The 16,914-nt window shown below is 39.3% G+C and overlaps 1 protein-coding gene across 5 annotated transcripts in view; it reads right to left on the bottom strand.

Moving 5' to 3' along the window:
- The window catches only part of GART (phosphoribosylglycinamide formyltransferase, phosphoribosylglycinamide synthetase, phosphoribosylaminoimidazole synthetase), a 27,622-nt gene extending 10,708 nt beyond the window's left edge, over positions 1–16,914 (bottom strand). The window contains exons 1-12 of one of the 5 annotated variants that reach the window (XM_083611184.1): positions 16,353–16,382; positions 15,577–15,734; positions 11,762–11,910; positions 9,622–9,717; positions 8,664–8,838; positions 8,396–8,507; positions 7,637–7,705; positions 6,002–6,127; positions 5,718–5,805; positions 5,313–5,398; positions 3,169–3,337; positions 1,408–1,639 (exon numbers count right to left, since the gene is read on the bottom strand). In XM_083611184.1, the coding sequence (XP_083467310.1) occupies positions 1,408–1,639; positions 3,169–3,337; positions 5,313–5,398; positions 5,718–5,805; positions 6,002–6,127; positions 7,637–7,705; positions 8,396–8,507; positions 8,664–8,838; positions 9,622–9,717; positions 11,762–11,906 (1,298 nt within the window). In that variant the 5' untranslated portion in view covers positions 11,907–11,910; positions 15,577–15,734; positions 16,353–16,382. Of the gene's footprint in view, positions 1–464; positions 1,640–3,168; positions 3,338–5,312; positions 5,399–5,717; positions 5,806–6,001; positions 6,128–7,636; positions 7,706–8,395; positions 8,508–8,663; positions 8,839–9,621; positions 9,718–11,761; positions 12,070–12,439; positions 14,879–15,576; positions 15,735–16,352; positions 16,447–16,861 lie in introns of those variants that run through there. The other 4 variants (XM_083611183.1, XM_083611182.1, XM_083611185.1 and 1 more) reach the window with 4 other exon arrangements.

Here is a 16,914-nt window from a genome sequence, read left to right as displayed (position 1 = left end):
TGAGCCCAAGACTCCCGGCTCCCAGTCCAGTATCTGTTAAATGGATCATGCTGACTTTTGTAATCAACAATATATTTTTCAGGGGTTTCCAGGCTTAGCAGAATTAAAAAGGGAACATGCCCTGGAAAATATATCTTACATATAACTTGTAATATTTTTAAAGCTACACATCATCTTCATCAGCTAAGCCCAAATGTATTTTGAGTACACCATTTACTCTCCAGGCATAAACTCAGATGCGCTAGCTATAAACTCAAATACACTATCACTGTTTAGGATTAGAATGTGCATGAACATGCATAGAAAGAGTCCTCTTACATCTGGCCAAAGATTGCCTTGTCTGCTTTGAGGGGGGGGGGGAGAGGAGAAATCAACTCAATGGATAGAGCACACTACACAGATTCATATCATTTACCACTTCTAATCAAATACTACACATTCCGTAAAAATAAAGCTAGATACTGCACCATTCTTAGAAACTTTATTGCATATACAAAAGACTAGTATTACAGTATACTAACACCTGATGCCATATGCTTTCAGTTTTATACTAACAGTGTATTTCATTCATAGTAGAAGGCTATTTTATAAAAAGGTAGTACTTCTTCAACAGTTTATATTTTGTGGCACTGACAAAAACATTTAGGTTCAAGGTTGAATTAATTCTACCAGTGTAGCTGCATTAGTGCAAGATGGCAATTGATGCAGTTATACTGGTAAAAATGTCTTTGCTTGATCTTTATAAGAATAGCCTTCAAATGGCTGTGTCAGAAGATTTTCACATGCTAGGACAGGGCTGGGGGTGATGGGAGTTGTAGTCCAATAGTATTGGGGTGGTGGTGGTGGTCAGATTCCTATCCCTGCTCTAAAGCCTAAGTGTACCAGCCTCTTGCATCCTCAACTTTTATTTCCCTCAAAAATGGATTAATTCGTAGTAATATGAAGAGATGTCAGTGTAGTCACTCTTAAGCATTTTGGGAGTAGCAGCTTCATGTAGGTGCATGTTGCTGTTTCATTCTTCCCACCCACTAGTTTTTCACTTGTTAACAACAAATCTACACAAGCTTACAAAGAATTCTGGGCAATGTAGTTCCAAGAGGAAACAAAAAAGGGTCTCTCTGTGAGAGCCCTAATCTTCTCAAAAACAGGACAGATAAACTGGTTTAATACTGTGTCATGAATGTTGCATTAGTAGCTGTGGAAAAAGTAAGTTTAATTAATCCTAGTTGTTTTTGCAATAACACACAAGGATATCCATTAAGAATAGTTATATGAGGATATTGTATAATATATTGATACAAAATTTTACTGAAACATGGAATGATTATGTAGTGATTTGCATGGATTATGGATTATGTTTAACACATATTCTTACTATCGCCTTCTGATTTGGCCTCAGATAGGTACCTGGATTCTTTAAGGAAAGCTATAGCCCGATAACCAATATCCTTTCTATAAATGGCCCCTTTGAACTGGATGACTCCTACTCCTTTGTTGGCCTCTTCTAGTGCGGTGACAAGGTCCTTCTTGATAGCTGTCACAGTGAGGACTCTGCCGCCATTGGTCACCACTTTACCATCTTTCATGGCTGTGCCTGCGTGGAACACCTGCAAACCCAGCTCTTTCGCCCGAGGAAATCCTATAAGGTGAGAATTTATTTATTTTTTAAAGTTTCCTGAAATCTTTTGCCATACATCTATTGAGTGCACAAGCAATTATAAATATGCCTAACCAAATAAAAATGGCAGTGAACTCAACCCATTAATAAATAAAAAGTTGGTGAAAAAGGACACGTGTGGGCCAGAACTGATCTGTCTGAAACCTCTACGGCGGGAGTGGCTTATATGTGGTTGTCGCGAAGTTGCTGGTTCACATGTGGCATTTATCCTAACATCATCCCCTTTTGTGTCTGCCTCCCTCATTGAGACCTTCAGGAAGAATTTAAAAATATGGCTGAAAGATACTGTTCCCGACAATCCTGAAGTCACTGGCTGAGAGAATGTTTTGAAACTGTTTTTAGAATACTTTAAAATATGTCTTTTTCATTGCTGATATCCCTGGGCTCCTTCAGGAGGAGGGGCAGAATGTTGAGATGTTGATGATGGTACTATTAGCTATGTTGGCTGAAGTCCAATAATATCTAGAGAATCATAAGTTAGGTACCCCTGTTCTATGAAATTACATCCCGACATTTGACACCGTACTGTGACTTGAGTGCCAGGAAATCAATCAGTGCTAAAACAATTAAAAATAAAATAAAAAGCCATTGAAAACATTTATGGTAAATTAAAAACATGTAAAATGCATGGCTTTCTCTTGATAATGTAGGGCGAACAAAGGCTTCAGTTTACTTGCTGGCATTCACACACGCACACACAAAAAGGACAGAGACAAAAGCACCCACCCACCCAAAGACCTCCTCACTCCCTTCCACCTTATCTTCTTTGAGACATATGGTTTACTGCAGGGCTGGGCAATGGCATATCTCCAGGTGGCCAGACTGCCTGTATTTTACAGTTGTTGCTGTTCCTTCTCACCTTCTGATAAGGTGTTATTCCCTAAGGTGTCTATGGCCACCAAGACATCCATGTAAGTTACCAAGATGGCCCCATGTTTTGCAAAGGGATACCAAGCAGAAAGGGCCCTAAAGCAACTGCTCTGAGGGGGGCCGAGTTAGTGAGAAGCTTCTCTTCTTTTGGCAGCCTGTAGATATGATGATTGAAAGTGGGAGTGGTGCGAGGTCTCAACACCCTGGGGTAAACCTCTTTGACCTCGGTGGGGCTTACTTCAGAGTAGACATGTATAGGATTGCTCTGTAATGCTGCAGTCCCAAACACTTTGACTACGGAGTAAACCCCACTGAAATCAAAGGGATTCACTACTTACTTAAGTAAAAGGAGTTATCTATTACCTAAATATACAACCAGTGTCTGGCTATACTGTAACCAGTCTTTTCTTGCAGAAATTAAAGTTGCTCTTTGTATTATGAGACAAAGTGGAAACTATCGCTTTAGGAATCAAAAGCAGACACACAACTGGTTAAAACCAAAGCGTTCGTTATTTGAGATAGCCAGCCTGCAAGAGACTCACATAGTCTCTTGTCAATCACATGAAAGTGGAAGGATATAATTGTTCTACATGTTTAGAACCTGGGTGTCAGTTTCCTACCTGTTATTTCCAAACCCTTAGGATAGCTTCCTGGATAGCCTTCACTGGCCATGACTACAGTCACAGCTGCCCAGTCTTCTAACCATACAGGCATGTGGCGAGATAATTTTTGATCCATCGTTGCTTGTATAACCTCATAAAGGTCACTCTTAAGTAGCGGAAGAATTACCTACACAAATATAGACCAGAGTTAGGCACATCTTTCTGGTGTTACTTAAAAAAAAAAAAGAAAACTAGAGAATTACCGTATTTTTCGCTCTATAGGGCGCACCGGACCATAGGGCGCACCTAGATTTTAGGGGGGGAAATAAAGAAAAGGCTTGCGGATAGCTTCCTGAAGCCTGGAGAGCGAGAAGGGTCGGTGCGCACCGACCCCTCTCGCTCTCCAGGCTTCAGTGAAAGCCTGCATTCGCTCCATAGGATGCACACACATTTCCCCTTCATTTTTGGAGGGGAAAAAGTGCGTCCTATAGAGCGAAAAATACGGTAACTCCCAATGAAATACCATGGAAATGACAAGAAAGTTAAGAAAGCATTTCAATGTATATTACGGTATATTATGTATGCCAACCCAAGCTCATTGATTAGGAAACATATTTTATTAAAACATGTAAAATGAGTTGGTGTGGACACACAAGTATACTGAACTTTAACAATATATTAAATATACCTTGCAGTGAAGTATAGTACAGTAATGAAGATCAGAGAATTAGACTGTGGTACTTTCCCATTGTGGCTATCATATATATATACATATATATATATATATATATATATATATATATATATATATATATATAAAATGTGTATATGTATGTTTGTGTGTGTGTGTGTGTGTGTGTGTATATATATATATATATAAATATATATATATATATATATATTTATAATGTGTGTGTTGGTATAATTTTATTTATTAAAGATGTAACAAAAACAAAACAAGAATCCTCAAACCAGAAAGAAAGGGTAAGTAAATATGTGATTATTAAATGATATTGCAAATAAACCTGCTTGATCGATGCTCACAATATGATCACACATTACATTTAAACCCTTGGTACCTTGGTTGTTGAATGCCCTGGAACTCTGACATTTTGGTTCCCGAACACCGCAAACCCGGAAGTGATTCTTCCGGTTTGCAAATATTCTTTTGGAACCCAAATGTCCAACAAGGCTTCTGTGGCTTCTGATTGTCTGCAGGAGCTTCCTGCAGCCAATCAGAAGCCGCGATTTGGTTTTCGAATGTTTTGGAAGTCGAACGGACTTCCGGAACGGATTCTGTTTGATTTCAAAGATACTACTGTACTCAAAATACATAAAATAATGCAATTGCTATTTAATCATTCAGAAGAAACCATGGTTTAGAGCCATGGTACCACGACATGATGTGCTACTTGTACTGGCACATTTTTGGCTTAAATTGCAGTGCAGTACACTATCTCCATATGACAGCTTTCTCTCATCTACCTGTCAAATCTGCTTCCCTGGGAGTACCAGTTGCCCCCCTCCAGTCACTAACCCAGAGGCAGTGGAAGTGTATGGCAGGATTGATGGTTGTGAGAATGAGATTTGCAAGACTGGTGGAGCCTTGGCCCATCCCACAAAGAAGGGAGGGGTTCAGTTCAAGTGCACAAATAGTGACTCATCATTCAAATACATCTTTGATGCAAAAAATACAAAAATGGCAGGACTTTTGCTATTGCACAACTGCAGGAATTTTATTAAGTAAATCAATTAAAATTCTGGCTGCTGGAACTTAACAAGAAAAAAAGAACAATGAGCTTTCTGTGTTAGAAACTACTGCTTCTAGGTGCTATCATACAAATAGGTCTCCCACAGCATCTCAATTACTTCCACTCTTCCAATATTGTAAGAGTGCATAGTAACATTATTTTGCAGGAGTGTTTTAATATATAATAATAAAATAATATATATTTTGAAATAAAAGTTTGATCTGCCCATGCATTCTGAGGGATAACTGAATTAGTCCAGCATGATCCAATCCATAGAGGGATTTGGGAAAGAAAAAAGCTTAAAGCGCAATCTAACACATATCTGTTCAAAATTAAATCCCATTGAGTTGAATGGGGCTTTCTCCAAGGCAACTGGATGTACTGCAGCCCAAGATATACAGTGTCACTCACCTGACATTCTGGGTCACCAAATCTACAGTTGAACTCTAAGACTTTAGGTCCATCTTTGGTTAGCATTAATCCAGCATACAGGACACCTAAAGGAAAAAGGCACAAGATACTGAGGACAAGCACAACCGGTAAATTTTAAAAGAATGTTGCATTGTTTTAAGATTATGACTATTATTTCCACCATCTAGAGAAGTATGTGGAGCTTTATCAGCAATTGTTTGCATTCACTGCAGTTGTCCACAATTAGTTGCATTTTTGGACTGCTGTCATTTAAAAAACAAAACACTGCTGTAACTCATACAGCAGATGCTCAAAGTAGAACTACTGAAATCAATTGACTTCAATGGGTCTACTTTGCATATGGCTAATGATGGATATCACTTGTATAATGATACTCCCACTTACCAATGTAAGGAATACCCTCTTTTCTCATACCATCAACTGTTTTCTGGAGAACAGAATTTCTGATTTTCAGAAGAAGTTCCTTGGACAGCTAATAAAATGTGACAAAAGTAGAGCTTTTAAGAATGTAGAGAATTTAACCAATTCTAGTAACAAGAATCTATTGTGTCATGCTTTTTTTTTAACTCCTGGTGTCAAGAATCTGTTTTTCCTGTTACTCAGCTCTGATGACAGGTGCTCTTTAGTAATAAGCTCTAGCAAAGAAGCACTGTAAACATGAGTTTTACCTGAGGTGCTGGGGAATATGCACCCATGCCGCCTGTGTTTGGGCCCTGATCTCCATCCATTAAGCGTTTGTGATCCTGGGCAGGTGGCATCGGGGCAACAGTGACACCATCCGTAAAGCATAAACACTGTAAGAAAAACAAGGTAAAACATGGATGGTTTATAACTATGCCAGGTAATAATAGAAATTAACTCAGGTCCAGGTTTACAAAGATGATTATTAATAAGTTGCTAATTACAAGTAGTGCCCTCCGAATGATGGGAGACAGTCCAAGGTATAGGTAGGTAGCCGTGTTGGTCTGACGCAGTCGAAACAAATTGAAAAATTGAAAAATTGTCTGGTAGCACCTTAGAGACCAACTAAGTTTGTTTTGGGTATAAGCTTTTGTGTGCAGGTATCTGAAGAAGTGTGCATGCACACGAAAGCTTATGCCCAGAACAAACATAGTTGGTTTCTAAGGTGCTACTGGACAATTTTTTTAATTTAGTCCAAGGTATTTTACTTTTACTCAGTTGGCATTTCTCTAAACAATATACAATGGTACAATACTTTTAAACAATAGGTTTAAATAAATGCAATATTTGAAAATGGAGATTTCTTATACAAATTAGGAGCCAGGCAAATTATGTAAATGTTAATATAATTCATAATATTTTTCTGAAGGTGCTTGGTGAAATCCAATAATAGTCATACTTGGAGCAGACCCCTTGAAATCAGTGAACTGAAGTAATTTGATTTCAATGGGTCTGCTCTAATATGATCTAGCAGGATGCCACCCACCATTTCTGGAAAACACAAGTTTTAAATTCCTTTCTAACAATTAAATATACATTCCATGCTTTATGGGTGGCCTCAGGAGCGGGTGTTTTGTACTATTAATATGCTGCTGCTGTTGTTGCTGGGGTTTTTTTTTGGCACAGGGTTCCCCCTCCCCCCCCAAAAAAATTCCATATTTGATTTGCAATGGAGTTCTTACTCTTATGACTGATCAATAATATCTAGCAAGAGCCAGGGATCAATATTTAGGATCAGTCAAAAGGAAGCCAATTTGAAAGCATGGAGACAGATTCAACTGAACAGTTTCACTAGTAGATGCTAATATGATGAGTCCCGCTAGTGTAACTGGGTCGTTCCGACCTCCTCTTCTCCCCACATGCCCTCCTAAATCAGCTCTGAGCAGTCAGTACAGTCCATGTTGGGAGGAGAGGGGAAATTGTTCTGTGTGGAAAGCAGAAATGCTTGCACTGATGGAACAACTGTAACATTGCAAGGCCAAGTTCCACTCAGCAATGCAATATTTTGATTACATAAATAGAATATATTTTGTTTTGGCAACTCACATAGGTAGAGCTCAAAACAGTACCACCATAGTCTATCTCAGTGAGTAGCTTTTGAGTCCTTAAGTAGTGAGGACTTGTACTTAATATACAGAATGGGCATTACCTGGCCAAAGTTAAGAACATTTGCTGAAAACAGTAAGTGATAAAAGTGATTAACCAACTGGACTTGCTTTATGCATTGCATGATGAACATCAGGTGCGATCCATCAGAGCTGCTCCATGAATGGGAAGGAATTTCAGTGAATGGAAGAAAAGCTGTGTCAGAAAGGCTGCCAGACATTATAGGATATACTTACAGAGACCTCTTCTCCATCAAGAAGCTCCTCAACAACAACCGTTTCTCCAGCTGTTCCAAAGGTTTTATCCTGCATGAAAAGCATACATACATATCTGAACACAGACTTTCCTTTGTAATAGTATTCTAACAAATAGAATCTGCCTGATCCAGCAGAGAAGAAAGAACAAATGCTTTGAAACGTGTTCTCAATCTTCTTCAGAAACCCAGCAATATAGCAGAGACCTTCTCAAACTGTTTCTATTTTAAGATATCATACATTTCAAGTTCCATGGAAGAACTCGCTCAGATGAAAGCAATAGAATAGACACCCCCTTAAACCATGGATAGAGAACTTGTGGCCCTACACATGCTGTTGGACTCCAACTCCCATCAGCCTCTGTAATCACAGCCAATGGTCAGGGATGATGGGAGTTGTAATCCAGCAACAACTGGAGCTCACAGGCTCCTTACCCCTGCCTTAAATGATAGTTCTACACATCCTTAACAGCACAGTTAATGCTTACTCAGTAGTAAGTCTCTCTGCATTTGTTGGGGCTTACTCATAGGTAAGCATACATAGGATTGCAGTCTAAGTGGCACTGCAATTCTAAACATGTCTCAGAAGCAAGTCCAGTGCATTCAATGAAATTTACTCTCCACTAAGTGCATTGAGGATGCAGTCTCAGTCCTGGTTTGGCCCAATACCAGGCTCCCAGAAATCAATTTTAGATGTAATCTTAATGATAAAATTGTTTTTATTAACACATTCCCAACTTACTTGCATTATTTCATGGACAGCTTTGCACGCATCTTCTTTATTAGAGGCCACAATCACACCTTTTCCGGCCGCCAGACCACTTGCCTTTACAACTAGGGCAGGGAAAGCCGCACTTAACGGGGGGGGGGGGGGGAGAAGAAAGCAAGCAAGTAAGTAAGTAAGTCAGAGGAATTTCATTCAGATTTCAAGCTCTATACATATTCTTAAAAGCAGGGAACATGCAACAAAAATAGACAAAGAATTATCCACGTGCTGAAAGATGCTGTACCTGGTAATAAAGGCACACGCTTCTTTTGCATTAGTGAAAGCTTTCCATCTTGCAGTTGGAATGTCATGACGATCCAAAAAGGCTTTGGAAAAGCTCTTGCTGGACTCTAGTTGAGCTGCCTTTGCAGTAGGACCAAAACATCTAATGCCAGCAGCTGTCAAGTCATCAACAATTCCTAGCAGCAGAAATAATCCAAAGTGTTATGGGTTTTATGAAAAGAGTTAACTGAAAGACAATCATGGATCTAACACTGTACTCCGAGTACACCATCCACACAGAGGAAGGTCTTCACAGCCTCCGGGAAACCTCAAAGGTAGCAGAGGTACCAAATATCGCCCCCCTTTATAGAAAACGCCCTAAGGGGGCAGTCACCATCCTCTGCTCAGAAGCAACAAACTCTGAGCATGCACAGTGGCTGTGGAATATTAGCTGCCTTTTGCATAAGAGGGAATAAAACGGAATGGATTGTCATGGAAGATGCAAAAGCACTTCACACGGCAACATTCTGTGCAAGTTTTACTTATAAGTCCTAATTTAAAACAAACCAAAACAACTGGGATGAGATTACAAAAATGGTGTCCAGCTATAAATGTTGGCAGAAGTAGCAGCTAGAGAAATTTGAGGCCATAGTAACCAAATCAATTCCTTGGCTATCATCTAGAGTAGCTATTTCAAAAGCTGAAGCAGACAGACAACGAGCAAAGAACTGTTTGAGGCAAACACTGTGACCAAAACAGAGTCACTCCAGATCTCTGAACTGTTAGCCAACCACAAAGGTACTTTTCCACTTTAATGTCTGCTCCCTTCATTATGATGTCCTGGTAGAAGAGATGCCCTATACCACATGTATGTTAGCATACTTGTGTGTTTTTATACACTCAGATTGGCATATAGAAGTCATAAATTAGTAGATTAAACAGGAGGCAGGAATTTGCAGAATAAGTTCTTTTAGACATACCGGCAGCAAGAGGGACTTCTGGACCAACCACCACAAGTCCAATCTTCTGGTCTTTACAGTATTTGGCAAGAGCAGCGTGATCACTGACTGAGATAACTATTAACGGACACAAAAAAAATTAGATCGGTTGCAATTAGCTGTGGTTTTTATTTACTGCTTACATTTGTTTCTTGCCCTTCTACATGGCTCAGAGAGGCACTTAACCTTCAAAGCATCCCACTGAGGTGCTGAGAGACAGTGATATGGTCCAAGGTCACACAGTGAGCTTCAGAGCTGAGCAGGGGTTCGAACCTAACAGCTCCATTATGCAATCTTCCCTTTGCAAATATGAATGGTTCAAGTCGCATTGTACACAGAAAGCCACATGTCTAAACTGGGAATTATGAGTTCTAGGTCACTGACTGCAGTTAATATTAAGTCCTGGTGTTACATTAATTCCGGGACAATACTTGGGGAGACTTTTCTGTGAGTAAAGATGGCAAAGTTGCCCTACTTTTTGTAAGGAGATTTTTGAGAGTAATTTTAATTTTAATAAGCAGTACCAGACAGGCACACATAAACACCAATATGTGCCAGCAAGGGAAAGAAAACCAGGTAGCACCCCCCCACACACAGTAAAGAAAATGTTACTCTCTGACTTTTATCAAGAATAAATAAATCCAAAGTCTGAAGTGAATTGGGTCATGTGAACCAATTGGCCAGGAGAATTCCTACCCCCTCGTTCCACATGACAAGCATTGGGCAGTTTCAAGGGGTGTTACAGAGGCAGAAACTGCTCATCCCTTGACAAACATGAAGCAATATGTTTTAATTGGCCAAGCGTATTTAACCTGTAGCCTTCTTTCCTTCTGTGATGTGATTCCTGATATGGATTTGACAACTCTTAAATAGCAGAGGGGGTGGGCACTGATAAAGGTGCTGTGTAGCATTTTACGATAGCTTGAGAACAGGCCTTCTCTGCAGTGGCTCCCCATTTTGTGGAACGTTCTCCCCAGGGAGCTCGCCTAGTGTCTTCATTACATATCTTGAGGCGCCGGGTGAAAATGTTTCTCTATAACCAGGCCTTTGGTGGATTAAACATTCTAAGGCCTTTTAAATGTGTTGGGGGTGGATTACTGATCTGTTTGTTATTGTTTTATTATGTATTTTGTGTTCTCACAAAACTGTCCTGTGATCTTTGGATGAAGGTTGGGTATAGAATAAATTTTCACTTTGGTTAATGCTAAATGAACGTTTGGAAAAACTGCCCTTGAGTGACTTCCCCCGTTTCTAAAAGAACCATACCAACAGATTAAGAATGCTTTTTTGTCTTCTAGGATTTAATTATTCCACAAAGGTGAAATGTAGGATATAGTTTGTGGTCAAAGGAGGTCTGGGCTTTATGGAAATTTGATTGTATATAAATGCCTCCAGGGACCAAACATTACCACTTCCTTTTCCCCACAACTAATCTGCTATCTCTTCTGCTTCAGATTTAAAAGGCAGATCATAGCAAAAATGTGTACCTTAAAAGACAGATCAGGTTGTCATCAGGAGACAAGTTTTCTTTTTTAAAAAATATTTTAAGAAGCTGTTTTTCTAATATATAGAAGCAGACAGACACACAGACAGACACAGACAGACACACAGATTACATTTCTGCATCTTCTATTTTCATTGGGGAAAACAACAGGAAAAACGTAACACTTATATAAATGAAAATACAGTAATCTTGACCATAACATTGGTACTGTCCTGTGAAAGACAAGGTTTTCGGGAGAGGAAATCAACATTAATTCAATGAGCACGGAGACAAAGATTTTTGTTTCATGCTCTACATCCGAACAGACCACATGAGTGCCACGTGAATGTCCAAGGCATCTCTTTCACTCTTCATGAAAAGGATAGCTAAATAGAGCATATTGGTCTTTATATGATGCAGCAACCCTTCTTTTCAACTTAGGGGGAAATGCCATCTCAGAGTTTCTGGCACAGAACAGAGTAATTGATGCTAGCCATTTTAATTTTTGCTTCTTCTAATAAACTCACAAAGTAAAGAGTCTGAAAGATGAAAATGGCCACAATTTATCAGTGGGAGCGACTGAAAGATTAATGCCGTGAAGCGAAGCATTTCAACTTACTCTACATTTTCTTCAATTACCTGCATTAGAGATTTTTCCATCCTTAGCTGTACCAGCATTTCCAGGTGCGACCAGTACCTGTTTCACATGTGGAGACTGTGCCAGTTTCCAAGCCAGAGCATGTTCTCTACCTCCGCTGCCAATCACAAGCACATGCTCAGCCATTGGTCTGTGCAGAAAGAAGCAGGACATGCAAAATATTGCGTGCTATACTGAGCAACAGCTGTAGTAGCATAATGTGCCATTTTGCTTTCCATATCACACTGCTGTTTGCAACATAAAGTATACAGTGGTACCTTGGGTTAAGTACTTAATTCGTTCCGGAGGTCTGTTCTTAACTTGAAACTGTTCTTAACCTGAAGCACCACTTTAGCTAATGGGGCCTCCTGCTGCCGCCATGCCACTGGAGCACAATTTCTGTTCTCATCCTGAATCAAAGTTCTTAACCTGAAGCACTATTTCTGGGTTACCTGAAGTGTATGTAACCCGAGGTACCACTGTATAGTGCAACGATCTATTTTTGACTGAACCATAACAGAGGATTTTCTTTATACATACCACACTAACTTTAAAAATATTTGAAAATGCAAAAAATAACAAACGGTTGGTTGACTGAGATTATTTTTGCTGCTGAAATGTGCAATATAGATTATACATTTTTAAATGCATGGTTAATTGGCTGCCTTTGCTATGAAAACCTTTGTATAGCTCCTGAGGGAATAGGTTCCGAACTAGTTAAGAATTTCACTTAAACAAGGAGTCCCCCTGTTGCAATTTTTGCAAACATGGCATTTACCCTTCCCTACCCCCCTCCAGTATAATCCGCAAGAGCGGCTGGTCATTAACCCCACTCTAGTCAATGTGTACAGTTCCTCCCAATGTCAGGCACAGATAAAAAGCAAACCCTGCCAAACACTTCTTTCTGGGTATGCAGAGACGCAATCCATTTGGAGAAGGGGGAAAATAAGATCTGTTATGCTCCTTTCTAAACTCAATCCACTTTGCATAGTAGTACTACGTATGCATACAGTATATCCCACTTCCAAGTCAATGACTTCTCAACCTGTCACAACTACAGTTGGCCAGAAAAATAGGATGAAAGAGGCTACAGATTTGCATAATAGTAGCAGATGCTAATCTATTTGTATATTAAATTTGTATAACAATTTTAGAATAATGACTATAATAGAAAAATAAATGAGTGGTATTCAACTCAGAGCAGATCTAGTGAAATGAGTGGACCTAACTTAGTGATGTTCATTAATTTCAGTGGGTGCAATCTGAGTAACATTTAGCTGAATACCATCATAATAAGATAAAATGTGCCCTATTTATTTGTTCATTTTATAAAAATTATATACTGCTTGATTGTACAAAAACCTGAGTAGTTTACAAAATAATAATAATAATGAAATTATCAATTAAAAAATAACTATGCATACAGAAAGTCATCAGCTGCTTCCACAGTAATTCAATCACAAATCTGCAAGAGGAGAATATGGTGTATTGAGGTTCTTTCAGGATTTAATACACCTATCAAGACTCATGTGTAGATCTGAATACTTTGTTGTCAGGAAGCAGACACAGAACAGGTTGTTACAGATCTTTGCAGAGGTTGCTTTGAGGACAAAAATGGGAATTATGGTTAAGTAAACTAGGAAAATACAATGAAGCAATGCTTTATTTAGCAATCATTGGCATTTTAGCAATAAATGCAATATACAACTCAATTTTGCTCATCTCCCTTACAGTGCTCCAGTACTTGTCAAATAACTAAATTGTCCTTTAAATGTTTTAGTAACTTAATGTTACTAGTAAATATTTTAGTAACGAAAACATTTAATCTGTAGTGAAAAATATATACTTTCGTATGATAAATAATTCAATTGATGACTGATTTATCATGCCTGAAGTGCAAGTTAAGAAAAATCAACACAAAATAATATGCACTAAATTCTCAAGCCCAAACATTTGCATTTGGTAGCAAATCCAAGAGACTTCTGATGAAAACATCTCCTGGTATTCATGCTTAGCACTGCAGTAAATCAATGGGATTTACTTCCAAGTAACTGCATTTAGGACTGTTATAATAGAAATGGACTGGTTTTTCATAAGTCATTCTCGCTAGAACTGGAGGCTTACACTATGACACACAATGTACTTACTGTGATCTTGACAGGAGCAATCTGGAAAGAGTGGGTTTCCAATAGCCATGCAAAAAAGAAAGAAAGAAGCAGCCGCCTCTGGCTATATGCCTATCAAAACCCCACTAATGAGTGACCAATGAAGAGGAGACATCAGCTTAGCGTAAAAGAGGGTGGTTACAACATTTTCCAGGGTAGATAAGATCTTGCTCTTTTTAAAAGAAATCTAAATTTTAAAACTGCATTGCCTCACAATTTCGCAAAGACTGGGATCAAAGAGCCATGCATCTAGGTCCAAAACTCTCAAGGGGCATTTGACTTGCGCTTCTCAAATAACAGTGCCCAGAAGCCACTTGATAATCCATTTTTAAAACGTTCAAAAGTAACAATAGATCCCCTCAAAATTCTCAAATAAACACTCCCAAATTTGGGCACACTGAAAGCAACTCTTTGGATCTTGGCCATATTTTATGAGCTATCTCTATTGGAAATTAATATGCACAATATTACTCCAAACCTCCATGAAACTAGCCTCCTATGTAACACGGTACAGCTGGGGTGATGATATAGAAAGAGATCTATTCAAAATGGGTTATAACCATGCTTGGATCTCCGTGCACAGAACACTTCCTGCAGTCTAACTTGGTTACAAACTTAATTCGTTCCGGAGGTCCGTTCTTAACCCAAAACCGTTATTAACCTGAGGCGCGCTTTTGCTAATGGGGCCTCCTGCTGCTGCGCAATTTCCATTCTCATCCTGGGGCAAAGTTTGGAACCCGAGGTACTACTTCCGGGTTAGCGGAGTTTGTAACCTGAAGCGTTTGTAACCTGAGGTGTTTGTAACCTGAGGTACCACTGTTGCAAATGAAACAATAACCCAGTATACTTTTGGTACAGGATGCATTCCTAACACAAGCTACTTTTGTATCTTAAGGATAAAAACAGAAAGATATGGAAGCTCAGATGCCTTTTAAAAAAATCAAAAAAATCCTTGAAATATGTTCAGTTCAGAGCTCTGAAACTGCACCAGAAAGTGACATGGTGTTATGTGCTGTTTGTGGGAGGGAATGGAAGGGGGAAATATAATCTACATCAATTTAAGGTTGAAGTCAAAAGTCTTTGCAACCCTCTAGGTAACAATTCATTTTGACATGGCAGCCATATAGGAGGGTCTAGTAGGCCACTACTAGGCAAACAGAATAATTACCCTATGCTGAGAAGGACACACTAAACAGAAAAAAGGATTTTTATAAAGATGTTAAACAACATCAGAAGAACAGAACCCTGCGGCACCCTCCTTTTCACTTTTTTCCAGGATGACAAGGAACAGTTAGTGAGCAACTCTTTGTTAACCAGGCTACAAATCCACTAACAGTTAGCTTGTCCAGTTCACATTTTATCAGCTTCTCTGCAAACTGACTGTTTAATTATCTGTTCTAGGACCTTTCCTGGTATGATGACAAGGTGACCAGTTGGTAGTAGCCTGGGTCTCTCCCCCCCCCCTGCTTTTGAATAGAGGGGCAACATTTGCCCACCTCCAGTGCATAGGGACCTCACCAATTCTCCAATAATTCGCAAAGATTATAGACAAGAGGCTCTGAGATTGTATCACCAAGCTCCATTACTACTCTTGGGTAGAAATCAGGCCCTGGATATCTGAATTCATTTAAAGCAGCTAGGTGTTCTCTTACCATCTCTTTTCCTGTCTTGGGCTGCAACTTTCTCTCCTTGCATTTATTTTGTCAACACCAAGTTCGGCACCGCTTTCCTTTTAGGTGATCTCAAACACTCAGCTCCACCCCATATAAAAAACAAACTTGCAAGGCATTGAACACCCATAACATGGTACCTAGGAATTAAGTTAAACTTTATTTATGCTGGTCACATTGCTTATGATTAAGCAATACCGCTTTAATGTGAAAGGAAAGATGGGAAGCTCATCCCCAATGCAAATGTTTCTCCATTCTTGTGAAAAACGAATGGGATCGGTTGTCTTTAGAGAACACACAATTCATGCATTACATCAAACACGCATGAAACTTTAAAAGTTTGCACCGTAAAGTTGTAGCACCCATTGATCTTAAAACAACAACATACATTTTTAAAGTATGCGAAACTACGGTATATTCATACAAATTTTAAAATTTTTTGGGGGGATGCCAGTATTGCTGGCATCTTGCTTACTTTAAAAATGCCTGTATCAAACTGAAATGGAAGCAACCCGTGAGAAACGCAAAAGCTATTTGGCATTCCAAACGCGGGTTTTGTAGGAAGTGTAAGGAAGCCATCTAAAACCTCAGAAGCAAAGCAAATCAAAACACGTGGTCACGAAAATCTGAAAAAGAAACTTCTCTCACTGCAAAGTAAGCGCAACTGTTCTGTTACGCACTGCAAAGAAGCACATAACACAGCCATGTATTTTTTATCGATGTCCACCGCCCCCCCCAAAGCGAAAGCAAAAACTTACTTTTCGGGCAGCTTTTAAAAAATGGACAGTTTCCCGGACCATACGGCAAAAACTACATTTCCCAGAATGCTTCAAATGCAGCAATCTTTAACCCTCTGCGGAGAAGAAGAAAAGGAACGGATTTGCTAATAAACGGAAGGGATTTCGTCTAACAAATACTCTAGAGCTGAAAAGTAACAGCTACGTACGTAAGAAGCTAACCAGATCTGTGTCAGAGCACTTTGAAAATAAAACAAACAGATGCTGGGCCGGATCCTTGTATTGTAGCAAACCCCTATCGTTACTAATAAGCTACAGGGGAGCTGTGAGCCAGAGATCGAATTAAATGGCTTTAGGACAGGATAATGGGTTGCATAACACAGATAGTTAAGAGCCAAATGCACACCAATTTATCTCGCTGTTATAAAACTCCAGCCCAAAGCCTACTACAGACTTTAGTTCTATGCATTTACGTGGGAGAAAGCCCCTTGCAGCAGAACTTAGACCTCAACTGTCTTAGAAACACTCACTCTGCATTGGAAAATTTCTTTCCTCTCCTTGCAACTTGCAGATGAACTCCATA

Source organism: Podarcis filfolensis (genome assembly GCF_964270895.1).
Source record: "Podarcis filfolensis genome assembly, chromosome: 4".
NCBI classification, from domain to species: domain Eukaryota; kingdom Metazoa; phylum Chordata; class Lepidosauria; order Squamata; family Lacertidae; genus Podarcis; species Podarcis filfolensis.
Note: the sequence above shows the minus strand (reverse complement) of the source record. Positions and strands in the feature narration are given on the sequence as shown.